The sequence below is a fragment of the Callithrix jacchus genome, chromosome 10 (genome assembly GCF_049354715.1).
Source record: "Callithrix jacchus isolate 240 chromosome 10, calJac240_pri, whole genome shotgun sequence".
Classification (NCBI taxonomy): Eukaryota; Metazoa; Chordata; class Mammalia; order Primates; family Cebidae; genus Callithrix; species Callithrix jacchus.
The window spans coordinates 28,768,079-28,788,774 of record NC_133511.1 but is presented as its reverse complement, the minus strand read 5'-3'; the positions used below and the strand labels follow the sequence as shown (position 1 = coordinate 28,788,774).

The window sequence follows — 20,696 nt, the reverse complement described above, 5'->3', positions numbered from 1 at the left end:
TCACTTTCATGTTTTTAACAGTTATGAATGAGACTCTTATAAGCATCTGTGTGCAAGTTTTTGTGTGGATGTAAGTTTTCAAGTCTTTTGGGTAAATATCAAGGAATATCATTGCTGGATCATATGGTTAAGAGTATGCTGAACTTGGTGAGAAGCCACAACACTGTCTGCCAAAGTGCCTGTACCATTTTGCATTCTTACTAGCAGTGAATAAGAGTTTCTGCTGTTCTACATCCTCACCAGCATTTGATAATTGCTAGTTTTTTAAAAAATAGCCATTCTAATAGGTCCAACAAATAAAGTTAGTTTGAGGAATAGTGTTTACCAAAGAGACTGAAGGGTGCGATTCTGCTCTCTTCATTTTGTTGCCAGTGATTCTTTTGATTCTCTCTTTGCCACTGACTCTTAAACTTACTAAACTTTAATCTTTAAAGGAGGCTATGTTAAAACATCAAATCCCAGGGCCTAAACCTTTAAATTTTGTTTCAGTAGTTGTAGGGTAGGATACGAGACTGTGTTTTTGTCCATGTGTGCTGCAGGTAAACTCTGCCAGTCACCTGCATTTTGCCAAGTTCTATTCTAAGTATTGTACTAGCCCAGACCATAATTTAGCCATGGGAACAGAAGGATAAGTTCATCCATGTGTTTAAATTATACTGTGACTCTCTTTCTTTTCTTAAACTTCTAGGAGTAGGAAGTGTGAAATTATATTAACTACAGTGATTTGAAATTCTGAAATCTGTGTTTTTTATTTGTCACCTAAGGAGTATACTGAATCTTTTATCTTTGTTTTCTGAGGTGTTTCATCATATACTTCAGAAAGAAAAAATAAAAACTCTTCCCGATTTTCTTTATTTTTAAACTAACTGGCATAATTATTAGACTTGTGTTTTTGTCTGTAAATGATTGTTAGAAATGTGAGGTGAGGCCCCAGAGAGCCCTTTTTTTAGGTTAAAAGGCATTACACAAATATAAAATGGTAATATATTTTAGAATTGTTTGTTAGGTGCAGTGTCTCTCAGAGTTTTATCTAGGAGCCACTGGCATCTGAATGACCTGAGAAATGTGATACAAATAGATACTGATCATCAGAATCTTAGGGGAAGGGGTCAGGAGTTTGAATTTTAATGAGTTTTACAGATGATTATACACAAAACATGAGAACTGCTGACCTACACTCCTGCTGTTTTTTTTGTGTGCAGATAAAGGGAGCAATCAAACATAATTTAGAAATTGTGTTTTGTTTTTCCCTCCCCTCAGAAAATCGTCTGTAAAGCGTATTTGGGACACAGTTAATCTAATGGCTAGAATCCCATTTAGAAAGCAACAGAATTTTACATAGCCCATGTTCTCTTGGCTCTCCATGAGATGATTGAGTATCACCTATTTCATTTTTTATAGTTATCCCCGAATATTATGTGAGTTTTTGTGTATAAATATCAGGAAAGTGATTCTTGGACAACACATATTTATTTACCTCAAGTGTATAATGTGGCTCCAAGTAACTTAGTTTTAGAGAAATCATCTTTATCTCAAAGGACAGATATTCAGAAACCTTATCTTGTATAGTAGTTTAATGGATTTGCTTATTTCTCTGCTTATTTATGTAAAAACTATCATATTCATATAATGTCCTAGAATCCAAAGCTGCATCTTTTCATTACTCAAAAGCAAATAGAGCAAAATGTTTACTACCCAGTTAAGTAATGGAAAATTATACTGTAAGTTTTTAACTGTAATGTGACATAATTTCAAGAGAAGGGGAAGTATGTGATAATGCAAATGAAATAAATTGCTAACATTTCTTGATTACTTAAGTGTGGTGTTCAGAGTGCTTACCACTAACCTTTAATTCTGAAACTCCATGAAGGTAGTATAATGATCTCATTTTAGATGAAGAAACTGAAGCATAAACGGTTAAACAACTAGCCTACTGTCATTACACTGTATATTACAGAATTTCTATTGAAGCCTAGGCATTTTAGGCAAAGAACAGGTAACGGTAGTAATTTAATGAATAATAGTGGCTCTGCTTGTTTACTTGTATGAATCATAGATTTTTCTATAGTGAAAGATGATAGTGGACCATTTGGTTCTAAACTGTAATTTTAAAATGGTAGAAATCTGGAGACAAAGAAATTTAGATAAATTTTTCTGTTTCATAAAGACAGTAAGCACATGGTATAGCCAGGACCAGAATATAAGCATGATGACTTTTAACTTTGTATTTCTTTTCCTTATGGAATATAGAAATATATAAATTTTTTAAATATATGTTTCCTTTGTTGCTCCTTTTTCTTAGTGCCGTTAGATATTATTGATATTTAGAGATAAATTTCCTACTTGATAGCCTTTCGTTAATTTATAACATCAGAATATGTCTTACCAACTGATGCTTAAACACCGAATTTTATAGAAATTATTGACAAAATGGCTTATAACAGTAATTCTTAATCTTATGAAACCCTACACCCCCTCTTTATGACAAGTATTTTCTAAAATTCTTGTCATTCTAAAATGGAATTTACAAATTATATAACTACCTACATTAATATACAGTTTCAAAAAGCACAAATTTCAGATATAAAGGAGAAATAAAAGGAAAATAATTTATGTATTCAAAATATACAGTATGTTTTTAAATACAAATACTCGGGACAACTATGTGAAGACCTTTTTATCCTAAATGTAATCCACAGACTTGCAGCATTAACTTCAGTCAGAAAATATAATAAAACCCATGTATTATAATAGTACTAAAAATATGAAATACTTAGGACTGTCTCTGAAAAAGAAAGATGTAAAAGAGCTGTGTACTGAAAACTATAGAACATTGCTCAGAGACATTAAAGAAGATGTAAATAAATGGAGCTATATACTCTGTTTATGGGTTGGAAGACTGTATATTTGTTAAGATGACATTTCTTCCCAAATTGGTGTAAATCAAAATCCCAGGCAGGCTCTTGTGTAGAAATTTACAAACAGATTAAACAATTCAAATGGAAATGCAAAGGATAAATAATATAATATAAGGAATATAAATAAAGGAATATAATAGCCAAAACGAATTTCAAAAAGAACAAAGTTGGAGAACTAACACTAACTGAAGATTTACTACAAAGCTACAGTATCGAGAGGGTGCTATTGGTGGAAAGAGAGTAGAACAGGGGAAAAGAATAGAGAGTCCTAGAATATATACATGTACAACTGATTTTCTACGAAGTTCAAAAGTCAATTCAGTGAAGAGATATGGTCTGTTTTACAAATGGCACTGGAACACTTGGATATCCCTGTGCCTCCCAAATAAACTTTATTTCTTTTACCATGATTAACTCAAAATGGATAATATTCATAAATGTTTATAAACTGTAAAACTTCAAGAAGAAAACATAGGAGAAAACTTATGTAGCTTTGGATTAGGCAAAGATTTCTTAAATGTAACATCAGAAGAATAATTCATAAAAATAATTTAATTCCATCAAAATTTAAAACTTCTGCTCTTTGAAAGACATATTTATGAGTACAAAAAGACAAACCACAGACTGGGAGAAGATACTTGCAGTGATTATATCTGATAAAGGGCTTGTATCAGAACATACAAAGAAGTCTCCCTGGGCAAGCTCAGTAGCATGTGCCTGTAATCCCTGCTACTTGGGTGGCTGAGGCAGGAAGATTGCTTGATCTTATGAATTTGAGGCCAGCCTGGGCAACATATTGAAATGCTATTTTTTAAAAAACAAAAACTCAAAATTAAAGAAGAAAACAGCAATTTAAAAAATAGGCAAAGATTGGAACAGATATCACCAAAAGGATATATGAATGGCAAATTAATATATAAATAGATAGTCAACATCAGTAGTCATTAGAGAAATGTAAGTTATGACAACGAGGTATTGATTCATACTTATTAAAATTGCAAGGATGTGGAGAAATTGGAATTCTCATACAGTGCTGGTGGGAATGTAAGATGTCACAACTAATTTGAAAACAGTTTAGCAGTTTCTTATGTTAAACACGCAGTAAGTCATCACTCAATGTTGTCAGTTGGTTCTTGGAAACTGCAGCTAAAGTTGCGGAATGACATACTGTCTAATGAAACAATTTTATCATGGGCTAATGATATAAATGAGAATTAAGTCCCCATAGGACACAGTAAATCGGTCCACAGCTTCCAAGAACCTGTCAATGACGTTTAGGGAGGAATTACCGTACACTTGCTACATGATCTAACTAGAGGGAAAAAAAAGCCTGTGTCCATCTAGAAACTCATACATTAATGTTCATAGCAGCTTTACATGTAATAGTTTAAACTGGCGACAATCCTAATATCTGTCAACAGCAGAATAATAGATAAATGGTAGTGTCCATACAATTGAATATTACTTAGCAATGAAAGGAGTAGATGGTTGATAAATACAGCAACATGAGTGATCCTCAAAAATATGCTGCATGAAAGAAGGCAGAAGAAAAAAAAATTCTATTTATGTAGAATTATAGAAAATGGAAAGTAATATATAGTGTTAAAATGTAGATGAGTAGTTGACTGAGGAGCAGGGATGGAAGGGTAGGGGGAAGGAAGGATTACAAAGAGATATAAGGAAACTTTTAGGATTGATGAATATATTCATAATCTTGATTGTGGTGATAATTTTATGGTTGTTTTTATCGAAAGGTACATTTTAACTATGTGCAGTTTACTTTGGGTTAACTATACCTCAATTAAGGTGGAAGTGAAAACTGCAGGAGCATTCTTGACTTCATGCTGTTCATGTATCCAGTCCAGTTGATTATGTCTGTCTCTTCTACCTCTGTGTCTTTTACATTCATGTACTCTTCCTTCCTCATGCTGTTGTCATACACGTTGGTTTTATTCTCTTTCCTAGCCTATTTTTGCAAATTCCTAAAGTGGTATCTTGCTTCTTATTTTCCTCTCTTCCTTACGCCCTGAAAGGTATACATTGCTAATAGTTTTCTTTTTAGAACATTCCTATTCCTTCCCTTCTTCTGCTCAGAATTTGTTGCTTTTATTTCCTGCAGAAGGAACTTAAAACTTCTTGTCATGACATACAAGGTTATCCAGGATCTCCAACTTTATTCTCATTTACCAGTCTTATTTTATAAACTGGATGTTCTGCCAGATGTAACTATCATTTCCCCCTCAGTACACACTCTTTTCTACTTTGGTGTCTTTTTATCTGTGTGTCATTCCACTTACAATGCCTACTCTGTCCTCTTCTTAATCCTTCCAGGAATGAAAAGTATTACAAATTAATTAAAACTTTAAAGCAACTGTAATATAGTTTGTCTTATTTGATATTTTATTGTGGCAACTGGGAAAAGAAATTTAATCTCCTCAGCTACTTACTGTACAATAAACAATTACATTCAGTACTCAGTATTATGCTCAATATTATCATTCTGTTGTTCCTCCCAGTTTTTGCCCATCAGTTACTTCCTGCCTTCACTATCCTCCTTATTCAGTGTAGATTGTAGAGCTGTGATTATATTCACCTATCACCAATATATTCTTAAACACTTCACCCTTTCATTCTTCTGTTTTATCACTAATGGTCTCTGTTTGGCTTAATGAAAAAAATAGGTACTTTACTACTCCTTACTTAAACTCTCATTAGTATCCAATTTCGTCTTTCCAGAAACTTTTTTCTCTTGACTTGACACAGCCTCTTCTCAGTCTCCTTTGCCAGGACACCCTCCTCAACTAGACCTCTGACATTTGGGGTTGGACTTCTTACTCTACCCTCTTTGTCCTTTGTGATCTTAGTCACTGTCTCAACTTTAAAAACTATATTTATGCCCAGCTCTCAAGTTTATATCCTGATCTTTAGCTTTGTTTTTGACTCTCAAGCCTGCATATCCAGCTGCAAGGGTAATTTTTTTAAAGTGGAAATTAGGGAGTTGACATTTAAGGGGGGAATTATAAATAAGGCAAATAAACCAGAAGAAATATTGTGCCTTTGGGGGACATACAAGGAGAGTGGGGGGTGAGGGGTTAGTAAGAATTATCTCAAATAGCCCAATGCAAGACTTATTAGGCTATAAAAGTAAATGGAACCAGAACTAGAAAGTAAGGACCTGAGGAACTTATTTCCGGTTTTTGCTTCCTTTGATATGTAGCAACTGTTATTTCATTGTGTTTTCTCCTCTTTGTTTGGAAAAATATTTCCTAATTCTAACAATTCAATGGAGTTAATTGAAGATTTGGACCTAGTTCCAAAATCATAGCAGACAAACTAATTGACTCATTGATTTATGGTCTGTTTGATCAACTGTGCTGGACTGGTATTGGCAGGCCATGAGTGTCAGACTAGACAGAGACTCTAAAGAAGATTAGGTTCTTTAAGCATGTTTTGACAGTGAGGAGAAAATAATTAGCATTTCTAGACAATAGACTATGAATTTGTATTGGTTTAATTATCCTTAGTGATGTGATTTTTTTTCTCCAGCAATACACAGACATCCAAGTATGGTAGTATATTGATTTAGTTGTGGTAGTTTGCTGGATTGGTTTGGCAGGAAGTTAATGTTGGAAGGAAATTAAAGGTATTGATTTAAAACAAATGCTCAACCACAGGGTCCATATTGGATAGCAAACAAAACAAAACAAAAAACGAAACTGGAATTGGGGGGATAAGCACCTTAGGAGGGAAATATGAAGAAGATGTGATGTCTCTGTTTCAACTTCTGTTGTTACAGAATAGAGACACTAGAAACTTGAGGGGATAGGAAGGTGTAGTCAGAAAATGAAAAATTGGAATTTTAACACTCTGAGGCCAAATAATTGCAATTGAAAAATTTGTGGTATATCTTTTCTCTTTTTTTTTTTTTTTTTTTTTTTTTTTGAGATGGAATTTCACTCTTGTGGCCCAGGCTGAAGTGCAATGGTACAATCTCGGCTCACCGCAGCCTCCACCTCCCGGGTTCAAGCAGTTATCCTGCCTCAGCCTCCCAAGTAGCTGGGATTATAGGCATGTGCCACCAGACCCAGCTAATTTTTTTTTTTTGTATTTTAAGTGGAGACAGGGTTTCTCCATGTTGGTCAGGCTGATCTGGAACTCCCGACCTCAGGTGATCCACCCACCTCCGTCTCCCAAAGTGCTGGGATTACAGGCATGAGCCACTGCTCCTGGTCTCAATCTGTGGTATATCTTTAGAAGTGTGCAGTGCTTCTACTAAGCTTAATTTTAAAAATGTTTCACTATGCCAACAGTGCTAAAATTTTGCTAGCGATAAATTAAATAAATAAACCAATAGAAGAGAATTATTTTTTAAGTCAGTGATAAGCACATTATCATTATGTTGAATTTCTTTTTAAGTTTTTGTTGATTGCCTCAAAGAGACTATAGTTAGGATTAGGTTCTGTTGTTAATTCTACTGTGTCCAAAGCTCCAGGCTTATTTTATTGCAGTAGTTTCTTTTCTAATATTTCCTTTAAGTTGCACCAAAGTATTTTTCAGTGCATACACTCACTTTCGAAGACAAACCAGGTTTTCTTTTTAGTTTGAGTTTCCCCCAAGGTAGAAGAAGATCAAAGAACCAGATATGGTCCATTCCTTTTACGTTTTTCCTGGTTCTCCTAGAGTCAGGGGTTGAGCCATATGCTTGCTAAGCTGCTGGAAACTGATTACCAGGAGCTGTTAGACGTAAACAGGTACAGGACCAAGTATATAAATATTCATCAGTGGTTAGTTGGAGCTAAGTGTGAAATTTTGTAGACAGTTGTTAAACACAGCCATTATTAAAAATTAAGGTACATACATTTACAGTGAAATGAATTGTATTAAAAACAAAGGTAATAGTCAAATCTTTTTTGTAATTATTTTACCACATTTTGCTTTTTATGCTCTTGAAGTTCTTCTCAACTACTCTATCTGTATGCTGCCAATACTATATAACTGAGTGCCCTTCTGCTTCTCTTTGCAATTTTGTGTTCAGTTGTATCAAGTTGGTAGCTTGAAATCAACCATGATGGGAATATTTATACTGTGAGCACAGGAAAACACTGTAAATCAATGCCTTTCCCCATGGAGAGCTAGTTGTGCAACATTTATCAGCATACCATGGGATATAATAGCATGTCTGGTGGCTTTTTACCTTATCTCAAAGACTTGAGGGAACACTCTCAGACCTTCTCCTCTTTTCAAGACCATTTCTAACCGGTTCCAACCTTATCTCTACATTGTTCTTTCCTTTCTATTACTATGTTTTTATTACCTACTTCGTTACCATCATAGGCCCTAGATGCCGGCTTTTTCTCTGTCTTCCATTCTCTTCCTAGAGTTGAATCTCATTTTGACCCCTGTCAGCATACCCAATTTTGCTCTCCCTTTCCAGTCATGTAAATTAAGCTTTAGAAATTGCCAAAGCTGTAGGAAGAATAATATACAAAACAAGATGACATAGTTAATAGATCCTATTTCCAGAGTTCTGGTCACTTTTTACCATTTGATATTTTATCAAAATGGTTTCTGTTTAGGTGAAATCTTAGGTGAAATATTCATCAGAAAAGTATAAATGTTCATTAACTGTACTTTTAAGGTTAGTTCCATTCTCATTGATAACATTTTCAATGGAACATAATTTTTTATGGTGGAAATTTTGTGATGCTAAAATAGAATCTGTTTGCCTTTCACAGATTCATAGAACTGACTCTTTTAAAAGACTTCTTGATGGTTAGGAGTTTTTTTTGGCTTCAAGAAACAAAAATCTGAAAGGAAAAGATAGTAGATTTCTAGTGCTGAGTTGGCAGCTTAATGATGCCAGACAGACAGGAGTCTCTAAGGTTCTCTCAGCCTTTCACGTATGGTCAAGTGATGACCACTACAGATCTGGTCGGACATCTGTACTCACAGCACAGAAGGGGAGAGAGGATAGCAGCCGAGCTGTGTTTACATCTGCCATGCCTTCGCCTGAATATAGGGAGTCTGGGAAACTGTATAGTTTAGCTAATATTTAGTAATATTACACTTAGGATAAAGTAAAAACAAGAGGGCAGGGATTGGAGTTAGGTATTAGGTGAGCCTACTGTGATCTACCTCTGCATAGTATACAATACCATTTCCCCATATACTTAAACCTAATTCATTGTGATGAATTTAAAAGGTGAAAATATAACTAATGTATGTGATATCGTTCCCTGAAGAAGTGCATTAAGCTTTGTTCAGTCTTTGTGAGGAAGTGATGGAAAATTTTTTTTTATTTTGCCAAAAGATACTGGAACTTAGAAACTAGGCTAGGTACTTTCACATAAACTCTTGAGGTATAGGTAGTGTTATCCCTAACGTTACAAATTAGGAAACTAAGACAGAGATGTTAAGCAGTTTGCTCTAGATCACAGAGCCTAGATGAGTGAACCAAGTTTAGAATCTGGACTTTTCTCTTAGGCAAGTTGCAGATGTTCATATATTGAAATGAATTATAATGCTATGGAAAGAATGATATTTGAGAGTCAGGAAACTTAAGCAGATATACACAAAAGGTGGCATTATGTATAATATCCATTTGATGGAAGAGCTAGAGCACCCTAGCAGTTCTGGTAGCCAAATACTGGGATAATAATAGCTTTTTACTTACGCGTTAACTCACTTATGCCTAGTGTTCCATTGTTGGAACACTAAGCTTGTGGGAGTTATATATATCCTACAGCTCAGGGTCATTGCCAAGGTCTGATTTTTCACAAAAAAATTTTTCAACCTCAGGCATAAATGAGTTAAAGCTTTAGAAATCACCACAGCTGCAGAAAGAATGATATATGAAACAGACTGCCATAGTTAATATTTCCTATTGTTAGTAGACCATCAGTTAACATATCAATGCACTTTATTCTATGCATTTTATTTATACTAATCCATTTAATTCTCATCACAACCCTTGTGATCATGAGAGGCATTATTATTACCATGTTTAGAGGAAGAAACTGAAACACAAAGAGGCTAAGTTACAAACTTAATCTAGTAAGTGGCAGAGACTTAAGATCCAACCCAGATACTTCTTTTTTGTAGCCATGTGTTAGCCACTTTAATATAAAATATAATGAAAACTCAATTATAAGAGTTCAAAAGGGAAACCAATGGGTTTCCACTTTATTACAAGTTTTAAAATCTGAGACTAGTTGAAAATGCTTATATGCTAATTTCAGCTGAGGGTCAATTTTTTCACAATCAACTAAAAATAACTATATGGGAAGATCAATGCAACAAACAGTACAATTTATAAGCCCAAGCCACAAAGTTATTGTTAATCATAATGGTAAGAAACATAGCCAAAGAGCAACTTAAATCAGTTAAGTTTGAAAGAAACTCTAAAAAAATATGCAAGCAATTCTCCTTCAAAAAATTTGCATAGAGGCTGGGCGAGGTGGCTCACACCTGTAATCTCAGCACTTTAGGAGGCCGAGGCCAGTGAATCACCTACAGTCAGGAGACCAACCTGACCAACATGGCAAAACCCCATCGCTACTAAAAATAAAAAATTAGCCAGGCGTGGTGGCACATGCCTGTAATCCCAGCTACTCAGGAGACCGAGGCAGGAAAATCACTTAAACCTGGGAGGTGGAGGTTGCAGTGAGCCTAGATCGCACCATTGCACTTCAACCTGGGCAACAAGAGCGAAACTCTGTAGCAAAAAGAGAAAGAAATTTGCATAGAAATAGAAAACATTAGAGCCTTTACAAGTGAAATTGCAAAGCTGGAACATATTCAACTCAATCCACAGAGCACCAGACATTAAATTGGAACCAAAGTAGAATTTGTCCATTTAATTTTCAGTTATGTGACTTGGAGATCACTATAATTTTAGATGTGGAAACCAGCTGTAGGCAAGCTCTTTTAGAAACATGAATTTTAAGGCCGGGCGCGGTGGCTCAAGCCTGTAATCCCAGCACTTTGGGAGGCCGAGGTGGGTGGATCACGAGGTCGAAAGATCGAGACCATCCTGGTCAACATGGTGAAACCCCGTCTCTACTAAAAATTACAAAAAATTAGCTGGGCACGGTGGCGCGTGCCTGTAATCCCAGCTACTCAGGAGGCTGAGGCAGGAGAATTGCCTGAACCCAGGGGTTGGAGGTTGTGGTGAGCCGAGATCGCGCCATTGCACTCCAGCCTGGGTAACAAGAGCGAAACTCCATCTCAAAAAAAAAAAAAAAAAAAGAAACATGAATTTTATACACCATATATTCTAAAACAAGGCAGATATTTCTGCATTATTGTTTGAATTTCAGAAGGGTACTTCAAGGTATCAGGGGTCTCTTTAAGAATCACTCTTGAAATAGTCACATCTTCCCAGCCTTGGTAACCACCTTTTTGCGGTTCTCTAGCCTTTGCACACATTGAAGCACACCACTTTATAGAATGACTTTTAACATTAAATCCCATGATGGCCTAGGTACTTGAAGCAGCTATTTCCAGGGCACCTCCCATCTCCTTTGCATGAGCAGTTTCCCAGTCACTTCTTCATCCCCCGCAACTCCTCTTCATGAGAGTCTCCACAGCTCACAGCATCAAGTTCTTCATTGCTGGGACTCACCAGAGACTATATCTGGAAGCTCTACTCCTCCAGCTTTTTCTGCTGGAGACCAGAGCGACAGTTTATTGCAAAGACTTGTGAAAACAAAGATATTTACAAATGAATTTTTGTATACATTTATTTAATTTAGAACCTGGGACTTTTACAATCTCTTTACAAACTCTTTTTATGGAGGGTGAACCACTTACTTGAGGCTACCCTGTTAACCATGCCCCATGTCCCCTCTCATAACTGACTTGTGTAAGAAAAAAATGAAGATTTTTCAAGTTGACTCTTACCTGTTTCTAATTAGTCTTGGAAGAATTTCTACTCATTTAGTAAAATAGGAAGTAGAATAGAATATGTTAAAGAATTTCACCAATAAAACAAATACCTAAAGCATCATTTTGGAAGGCAATGCATAGGAATCCTAAATTCAAGTCTGTTGAACAAAACTGATAATCTGATAATGATACGACATCTTTACAAAAAATAAGCAAAATTAGCCAGGTGAGGTGGGTGCATGCCTGGAGTCCCAGCAACTCAGGCGGCTGAGGTGAAAGAATTGCTTGAGCCTGGGAGGGTTGAGGCTGCAGTGAGCCTAGATTGTGCCACTGCATTCCAGCTTGGGTGACAGAGTGAGACACTGTCTCAAAAATAAGAAAACTGCTAATCTGTTAATACCCCCTTTCAGCTCATGATAACTAGTTTATATCTTCATAATTTTAAGAACTACCATAGAATATGGATCTAGATATTGAAATAAGAATGTAGCAAATGAATATGTGAAAATAATTTCACACAGATGGAAATTATACAGCTCAGAACTTGATGATGAATCATACTCTTGGAAAAGTATTCCATTCTTCCCCAGAGTCTGTCAACAGAGGGATATACAAAGTGATGTAGTTTTCATATTTCAGCTTTAACATCTGCTGCATGGCAGCCCATTTATATTTTTATCTAAGGAAACATCTATAAATATTGATAAAGATTTCCTTTTTGCTTTTGTTTCCAGGCTGTTTATCTCAGTATTTGTCCTATTGGCTATACAGTATCTCTGGGTGATCTGGAACTTGCATTTTCCTAATATGGCTTGTTAGAATTCCAACAAAGCAGTGCTGCAGTTGTGCTACTTGGTCACTGTGGTGTGTTCCTTAAAGCCAGAGTCTGTTGTCACTGCCGAGATTGGCTGTTTTCTTCTCTCTTGCTTTCCCTCTAATCCATGCACTACTAGTTTTAAACAGCAGTGAATACCAGGATTTTAAATGAGAGATTATTTTTTACATTTATTTTAGTCATGTCTTTTTTTTTCCCCATGAAACTTGAAGGAGAGTGAAGAGCAAGTTCATGAAAAGTTTGAGTTGCGTTTCGTGTTGCTTTAAAAAACCCATAGAGAAGACAATAAACATAAGTTGGCAACAAAAATATCAACATAACTGGATTGAGATTTCAGTAAAGCGAATTATTAAATGATAACAATTTTATCTTCTTGTATGCATAGCTCATTGTCAGACTAAATATTTTAATTCATGTAAAAAAGATTTGGAAATTAAAAACTAAAAGTTAAAAAACAGACATAGATATTTGGACAAATAAAACATAACTCTGTGTACTCATAGCAACAGATTGTTTTATTATTTGTTTGTGTAATTGGCATCATCTGTTTTTGAGAGTCTTGGAATAATAGAATCATTTGGGAGGGACTGTACAGAACGTTACTGGAATTGAATTGGCAGTAGTCACATATTGGTCTGTTTGCTGGTTTAGAATCCTTTCTTTGTTGCTTTTCATCAGGTGGGACTCTTCCCTGGACACTGTGTTGAGTTAATTAACCAAAAAGTACCCCAATCAGTGACCAACTCAGTGCCAAAACCAGGTGAGTACACTTTTTTCACTAGTGTAGTTATTTTATCAACTGCTCAAAGACACAGATTTTCTCTCTGTCAGTCAAGTATTTAGCTTGTTTTGCTATTTTTTTTGCATTTGTTGACATAATACTACATTCTTAATTTTGTATGCTTTGCTTTTTAAATGTATCTTATTTCTGTTGATCAGTTTGTAAAGATACATTCAAATTTTTTAGACAATTTTAAAGAACTGTGTGCTCCATTAAATTTTGTCATTATTTACTTTTACAATGCATAATAGCAGTGTAACTTATTCATGAATAAAATGATAACAATACGTTTTAAAGAGCTAACATAGAAATTGTAGGATTAATTGGAAATTAATAGATGAAAAGTAGGTATATTTTAACAGGGCATATGAAAATCAAAACTATTTTAAACAGCATTTCTTATTATATAGTATACTTACAGTGCTACATAAATATGTAGATTATATTAAAAATAAAGCATTGTTGAAGGGGATAAAAATCAAGAAAATGGGAATTTTGGTATTTATTGAGGTGATTTAGTTTTGGGAAGATTTAACAGAATGCCTCATCTGGAACTTTTTGATGATGTCAGTTTACAAAAATAAAATACAAACAGAGTCTAAAAAATTTTGGAGAAAGAAGAAGTAATCCAACTTATTTTTTCTAGCTATATTACATTTCCTCTGTCCTTTCCCTCCTCCCAATAAAAGGAGAATAAATAAATTCTGGGCCTCAGAATTTATTTGAACTTTTTTCCTTATAATAGTATTTTTTGGTTTTAGTACCTGTATGTGAGAGTTACGGGAAAAAAAAAAGAGTTATTCTTTCCTTTATTGGTATTTTCCCACTTATGCTCCCAATGCTTTCATCAAACAATCTTTGCCAATAATATGTAAGCAAAGGGCAATAACCCCTTTCAAAGCTTATTTCTTCATAGGAGACGAGGAAGTCATCTTTCCCATTTCTCTCATAGGAATTTGTTTATTTTAGACAGACTAACTTTATTGCTCAGTAGAGAAAATGCTTCAAAACAGTGTTCTCTGCAGTTCTACTTGAGTCAGGATTCTCATTTCTTTTCAAAGCAGTTTTATCCTTCTTGGGTAAACTTTTTTAAAAAGCTCCCAAGTGGGTACTTGTTCATTAGCTCTTCATTAGTAACTGTAGATTTCATTCCTTTTAAAAATATGACATTATTTTAAACTTACTGTTTTGAAAACTCAGCTTTATTGAGATTTAATTTACATATCGTGCACTTTACCCTTTAAATTGTGTAACAGAGTTGTACAGCCATCACCACAGTTAATTTTAGAACACCTTCATCACTTCACAAAGAAATCCCAAACTCATAAGCAAACGCTATTCCCCTCATACTGCTCCTAGCCCTAAACAACCACTTATCTACTTTCTGCCTTTATCAGTATCCCTATTCTGGACATTTTGTGTAAATCGAATCATATAGTGTGTGGTCTTTTGCTTCTTTTACTTAGAATAGTGTTTTCAAAGTTGACCCATGCAGTAGCATATATCAGTACTTCTGTTTTAATTCCCCCCTTTTTAATGGCTGGATAACATTTCATTGTGTGCGTACACCACATTTTATTTGTTTATTCATTTGGAGTTGTTTCCATTTTTGGCTTCTCTGAACATTCATGTATAAGTTTTTGTGTGGATGTGTTTTTTTGTTGTTGTTTGTTTGTTTGTTTGTTTGAGACAGAGTTTCGCTCTTGTTACCCAGGCTGGAGTGCAATGGCGCGATCTTGGCTCACCGCAACCTCCCCCTTCTGGGTTCAGGCAATTCTCCTGCCTCAGCCTCCCGAGTAGCTGGGACTACAGGCGCGTACCACCATGCCCAGCTAATTTTTTGTATTTTTAGTAGAGTTTTGATTTCTCTTGGGTATATGTCCAAGTGTTCAATTGCTGGGTTATATGGTAGCTATGTTTAATCTTTGAGGAATTGCCAACTCCATCATAGGCGTAACTGTACCATTTTACAGTTCCATCAGCAGTGTATGAGATTCCCAGTTGCTCCATATCCTTGTCAACACTTGTTTTTATTTGGATTTTTTGATTATTGCCTTCTTAGTTGTGAAGTAGTATCTCACTGTGGTTTTGACTTACATTTTGCTTTTGGCTAACAATGTTGAACTTTTTTTATATGTGCTTATTGGCTATGTGGTTCATCTTCATTGGAGGGTATGTATTCATGTCCTTTGCTTATTATTTTTTCTTTTTTTTCCAAGACAAGGTCTTTCTCTGTCACCACAGGCTGGAATGCAATGTTGTAATTATAGCTCATTATAGCCCTCAACTCCAAGCCTCAGATGATCTTTCTGACGCAGCCTCCTCAATGATTGACATTACAGGTACACACAACTGCGCCCAGCTGATTTTTAAATTTTTTATAGAGATAGGGTCTTGCTTTGTTGCCCAGATTGGTTTCAAACTCCTGGCTTCAAGTGATTCTCCTGTCTCAGCCTCCCACCTTTGCCCAGTTTTTAATTGGATTATTTATGTTTCTGTTATTGAGTTATAAATGTTCCTCCTATATATTAGAGACAATTTTTTTTACCAGATAATAATGATTTACAAATATTTTACCTATTTTGTGGTTTGTCTTTTATTTTCTTCATAGTATCCATTGAAGCATACAGGTTTTTTATTTTCACATTTCTTTTGTCATTTATGCTTTTCATTCCTTATTTAAGAAGACTGGCTAGCCCACAGTCACAAAGATTTACTCTTGTGTTTTCTTCTGAGAGGTTTATAGTTTTAGATGTTACGTATTAATCTATGACCCATTTTTTAAAATTAATTTCTGTGTATAGTGATGAGGCAGGGGTTTAACTTTATAAGGTTATCAAATTGTTCTAATACTGTGTGTTGAAAAGATTATTTTTCCGGTTGAATTATCATGATATCCTTGGAAAATCACTTGACCCTAGACACAGTTGACCCTAGGTTCTGAACTTCCAGTTCTCTTCCAATGATCTATATGTCTTTTCTTATTCCAGTACTACCCTCTTTTGATTACTACTGTTTGGTAGTAAGTTTTGCAATGGGGAAGTATAAGTCTTCTACCTTATTCTTCTTTTTAAGGGTTGATTTGGCTTTTCTGGGTCCCTTGCAATTCCATATGGCTTTAGAATCAGCTTGTCAGTTTCTACAGAAGGAAGGAATTCTGATAGAGAAAATACTGAATCTGTAGATCAACTTGGGAAATATTATTAATGATATTAAGCCTTCCAGTCCCTGAACCTAGGATGTTTTTCTATTTATTTAAATATTCTTTTGTATTTTTAATCTTTTTTTTTTTTAAGAGACAGAGTCTTGCTCTGTTGCCCAGGCTGGAGTGTGATGGTGTGATCGTAGTTTACAACTCCTCAAACTTTTGGGCTCAAGGCATCTTTCCACCTCAGCCTCCTGAGTAGCTAGGACTGCTAACATGTGCCACTGTGCCAGGCTAGTTTTTTAGTTTCTTGTAGCAATGTCTCACTATGTTGTGTGGGCTGTTCCTGAACTGCTGGCCAGCTTTAAGTGATCCTCCTGCATGAGCCCCCAAAAGTGCTGGGATTATAGACATGAGCCAATAGGCCCAGCCAATTTAGACATTCTTTAATTTATTTCAGTATTTTGTAATTTTCACAGTAAGTTTCACATATCTTTTGTTGAATTTCTTTATAAATATTCAATTCTTTTTGATGCTATTGTACAGGGAATTTCAAAATTTAGTTTTCTTATTGTTCATGGCAAGTCCATAGGAATATAATTTTTGTATGTTGATGTTATTTCTTAAAGGCTTGTTGAAACGTTTCTTAGTTCTAAGAGTTTTGTAGTGGATTCCTTGCTATTTTCTATGTACAAGATTATGTCATCCACAGTAGCAACTTTTTACTTCTTCCCTTCCAATCTGGATGCCTTTTTATTTTTCTTGCCCAGTTGTCCTTGTGAGAACCTCTTAATACAATGTTGCATATGAATCTCAAGTGCAAGCATCCATGTCTTGTTCCTAATCTTAGGGGAATGCATCTAGTCTTCTTTTTTTTTTTTTTGCTTTTTTTTTTTATTGCATTTTAGGTTTTGGGGTACATGTGCAGAGCATGCAATACAGTTGCATATGTACACACATGGCAGTGTGTTTTGTTTGCTTTCTCCCCTTCACCCACATTTGGTATTTCTCCCCTGGCAATCCCTCCCCACCTCCCCCTCCCACTGGCCCTCCCCTTTCCCCCCTATAGACCCCAGTGTTTAGTACTCCCCTCTCTGTGTCCATGTGTTCTCATTTTTCATCACCCGCCTATGAGTGAGAATATGCGGTGTTTGATTTTCTGTTCTTGTGTCAGTTTGCTGAGAATGATGTTCTCCAGATTTATCCATGTCCCTACAAACGACATGAACTCATCATTTCTGATTGCTGCATAATATTCCATGGTGTATATGTGCCACATTTTCCCAATCCAGTCTATCATCGATGGGCATTTGGGTTGATTCCAGGTCTTTGCTATTGTAAACAGTGCTGCAATGAACATTCGTGTGCATGTGTCCTTGTAGTAGAACGATTTATAGTCCTTTGGATATATACCCAGTAATGGGATTGCTGGGTCAAATGGGATTTCTATTTCTAAGGCCTTGAGGAATCGCCACACCATCGTCCACACTGGTTGGACTAATTTACACTCCCACCAACAGTGTAAAAGTGTTTCTTTTTCTCCACATCCTCTCCAGCATCTGTTGTCTCGAGATTTTTTAATGATCGCCATTCTAACTGGCGTGAGATGGTATCTCAATGTGGTTTTGATTTGCATCTCTCTGATGACCAGTGACGATGAGCATTTTTTCATATGATTGTTGGCTTCATATATGTCTTCTTTCGTAAAGTGTCTGTTTATATCCTTTGCCCACTTTTGAATGGGCTTGTTTGTTTTTTTCCTGTAAATCTGTTTGAGTTCTTTGTAAATTCTGGATATCAGCCCTTTGTCAGATGGGTAAACTGCAAAAATTTTTTCCCATTCTGTTGGTTGCCGATTCACACTAGAGACTGTTTCTTTTGCTGTGCAGAAGCTGTGGAGTTTGATTAGGTCCCATTTGTCTATTTTGGCTTTTGTTGCCAGTGCTTTTGGTGTTTTGTTCATGAAGTCCTTGCCTACTCCTGTGTCCTGGATGGTTTTGCCTAGATTTCCTTCTAGGGATTTTATGGTGCCGGGTCTTATGTTTAAGTCTTTAATCCATCTGGAGTTAATTTTAGTGTAAGGTGTCAGGAAGGGGTCCAGTTTCTGCATTCTACACATGGATAGCCAGTTTTCCCAGCAACATTTGTTGAACAGGGAATCCTTTTCCCATTGCTTGTTTTTGTCAGGTTTATCAAAGATTGTATGGTTGTAGCTATGTTGTGTTGCCTCTGATGCCTCTGTTCTGTTCCATTGATCTATATCTCTGTTTTGGTACCAGTACCATGTTGTTTTGATTACTGTAGCCTTATAGTATAGTTTGAAATCCGGTAGTGTGATACCCCCCCGCTGTCTGTGTTCTTTTTGCTTAGAATTGACTTGGCTATGCGGGCTCTCTTTTGGTTCCATATGAAGTTCATGGTGGTTTTTTCCAGTTCTGTGAAGAAAGTCAATGGTAGCTTGATGGGGATAGCATTGATTCTGTAAATTACTTTGGGCAGTATAGCAATTTTCACGATATTAATTCTTCCTAACCACGAACATGGAATGTTTCTCCATCTGTTTGTGTCCTCTCTGATTTCATTGAGCAGTGGTTTGTAGTTTTCCCTGAAGAGGTCCCTTACGTTCCTTGTGAGTTGTATTCCAAGGTATTTTATTCTTTTTGTAGCAATTGTGAATGGCAGTTCGTTCTTGATTTGGCTTTCTTTAAGTCTGTTATTGGTGTAGAGGAAGGCTTGTGATTTTTGCACATTGATTTTTCTATTCTGAGACTTTGCTGAAGTTGCTTATCAGTTTCAGGAGTTTTTGGGCTGAGGCGATGGGGTCTTCTAGGTATACTATCATGTTGTCTGCAAATAGAGACAATTTGGCTTCCACCTTTCCTATTTGAATACCCTTTATTTCTTTTTCTAGCCTGATTGCTGTGGCTAGAACTTCCAGTACTATATTGAATAGGAGTGGTGACAGAGGGCATCCTTGTCTAGTGCTGGATTTCAACGGGAATGCTTCCAGTTTTTGCCCATTCAGTATGATATTGGCTGTTGGTTTGTCATAAATAGCTTTTATTACTTTGAGATACGTTCCATCGATACCGAGTTTATTGAGGGTTTTTAGCATAAAGGGCTGTTGAATTTTGTCAAATGCCTTCTCTGCATCAATTGAGATAATCATGTGGTTTTTGTTTTTGGTTCTGTTTATGTGGTGAATTACGTTGATAGACTTGCGTATGTTGAACCAGCCTTGCATCCCCGGGATGAATCCTACTTGATCATGATGAATAAGTTTTTTGATTTGCTGTTGCAATCGGCTTGCCAATATTTTATTGAAGATTTTTGCATCTATGTTCATCATGGATATTGGCCTCAAGTTTTCTTTTCTTGTTGGGTCTCTGCCGGGTTTTGGTATCAGGATGATATTGGTCTCGTAGGATGATTTGGGTAGGATTCCTTCTTTTTGGATTATTTGGAATAGTTTCAGAAGAAATGATACCAGCTCCTCTTTGTGTGCCTGGTAGAATTCGGCTGTGAACCCGTCTGGACCTGGGCTTTTTTGTGTGGTAGGCTCTTAATTGCTGCCTCGACTTCTGCCCTTGTTATTGGTCTATTCATAGTTTCAGCTTCCTCCTGGTTTAGGCTTGGGAGGACACAGGAGTCCAGGAATTTATCCATTTCTTCCAGGTTTACTAGTTTATGTGTATAGAGTTGTTTGTAATATTCTCTGATGATGGTTTGAATTTCTGTGGAATCTGTGGTGATTTCCCCTTTATCATTTTTATTGCATCTATTTGGTTGTTCTCTCTTTTATTTTTAATCAATCTGGCTAGCGGTCTGTCTATTTTGTTGATCTTTTCAAAAAACCAGCTCTTGGATTTATTGATTTTTTGGAGGGTTTTTCATGTCTCAATCTCCTTCAGTTCAGCTCTGATCTTAGTTATTTCTTGTCTTCTGCTGGGTTTTGAGTTTTTTTGATCTTGCTCCTCTAGCTCTTTCAATTTTGACAATAGGGTGTCAATTTTGGATCTCTCCAATTTTCTCATATGGGCACTTATTGCTATATACTTTCCTCTAGAGACTGCTTTAAATGTGTCCCAGAGATTCTGGCATGTTGTGTCTTTGTTCTCATTGGTTTTGAAG

At 35.9% G+C, this 20,696-nt stretch overlaps 1 protein-coding gene across 10 annotated transcripts in view; it reads left to right on the top strand.

Annotated features, from left to right (window-relative positions):
* Positions 1 to 20,696, top strand: part of ARHGAP32 (Rho GTPase activating protein 32) — a 320,343-nt gene that overhangs the window by 213,566 nt on the left and 86,081 nt on the right. For 9 of the 10 annotated variants that reach the window (XM_035265066.3, XM_035265065.3, XM_078339806.1 and 6 more), the window contains one exon: positions 13,318 to 13,399. The exons of the other annotated variant lie outside the window; for it this stretch is intronic. In XM_035265066.3, the coding sequence (XP_035120957.3) occupies positions 13,318 to 13,399 (82 nt within the window). The remainder of the gene's footprint in view (positions 1 to 13,317; positions 13,400 to 20,696) is intronic. 10 annotated transcript variants of the gene reach the window in all.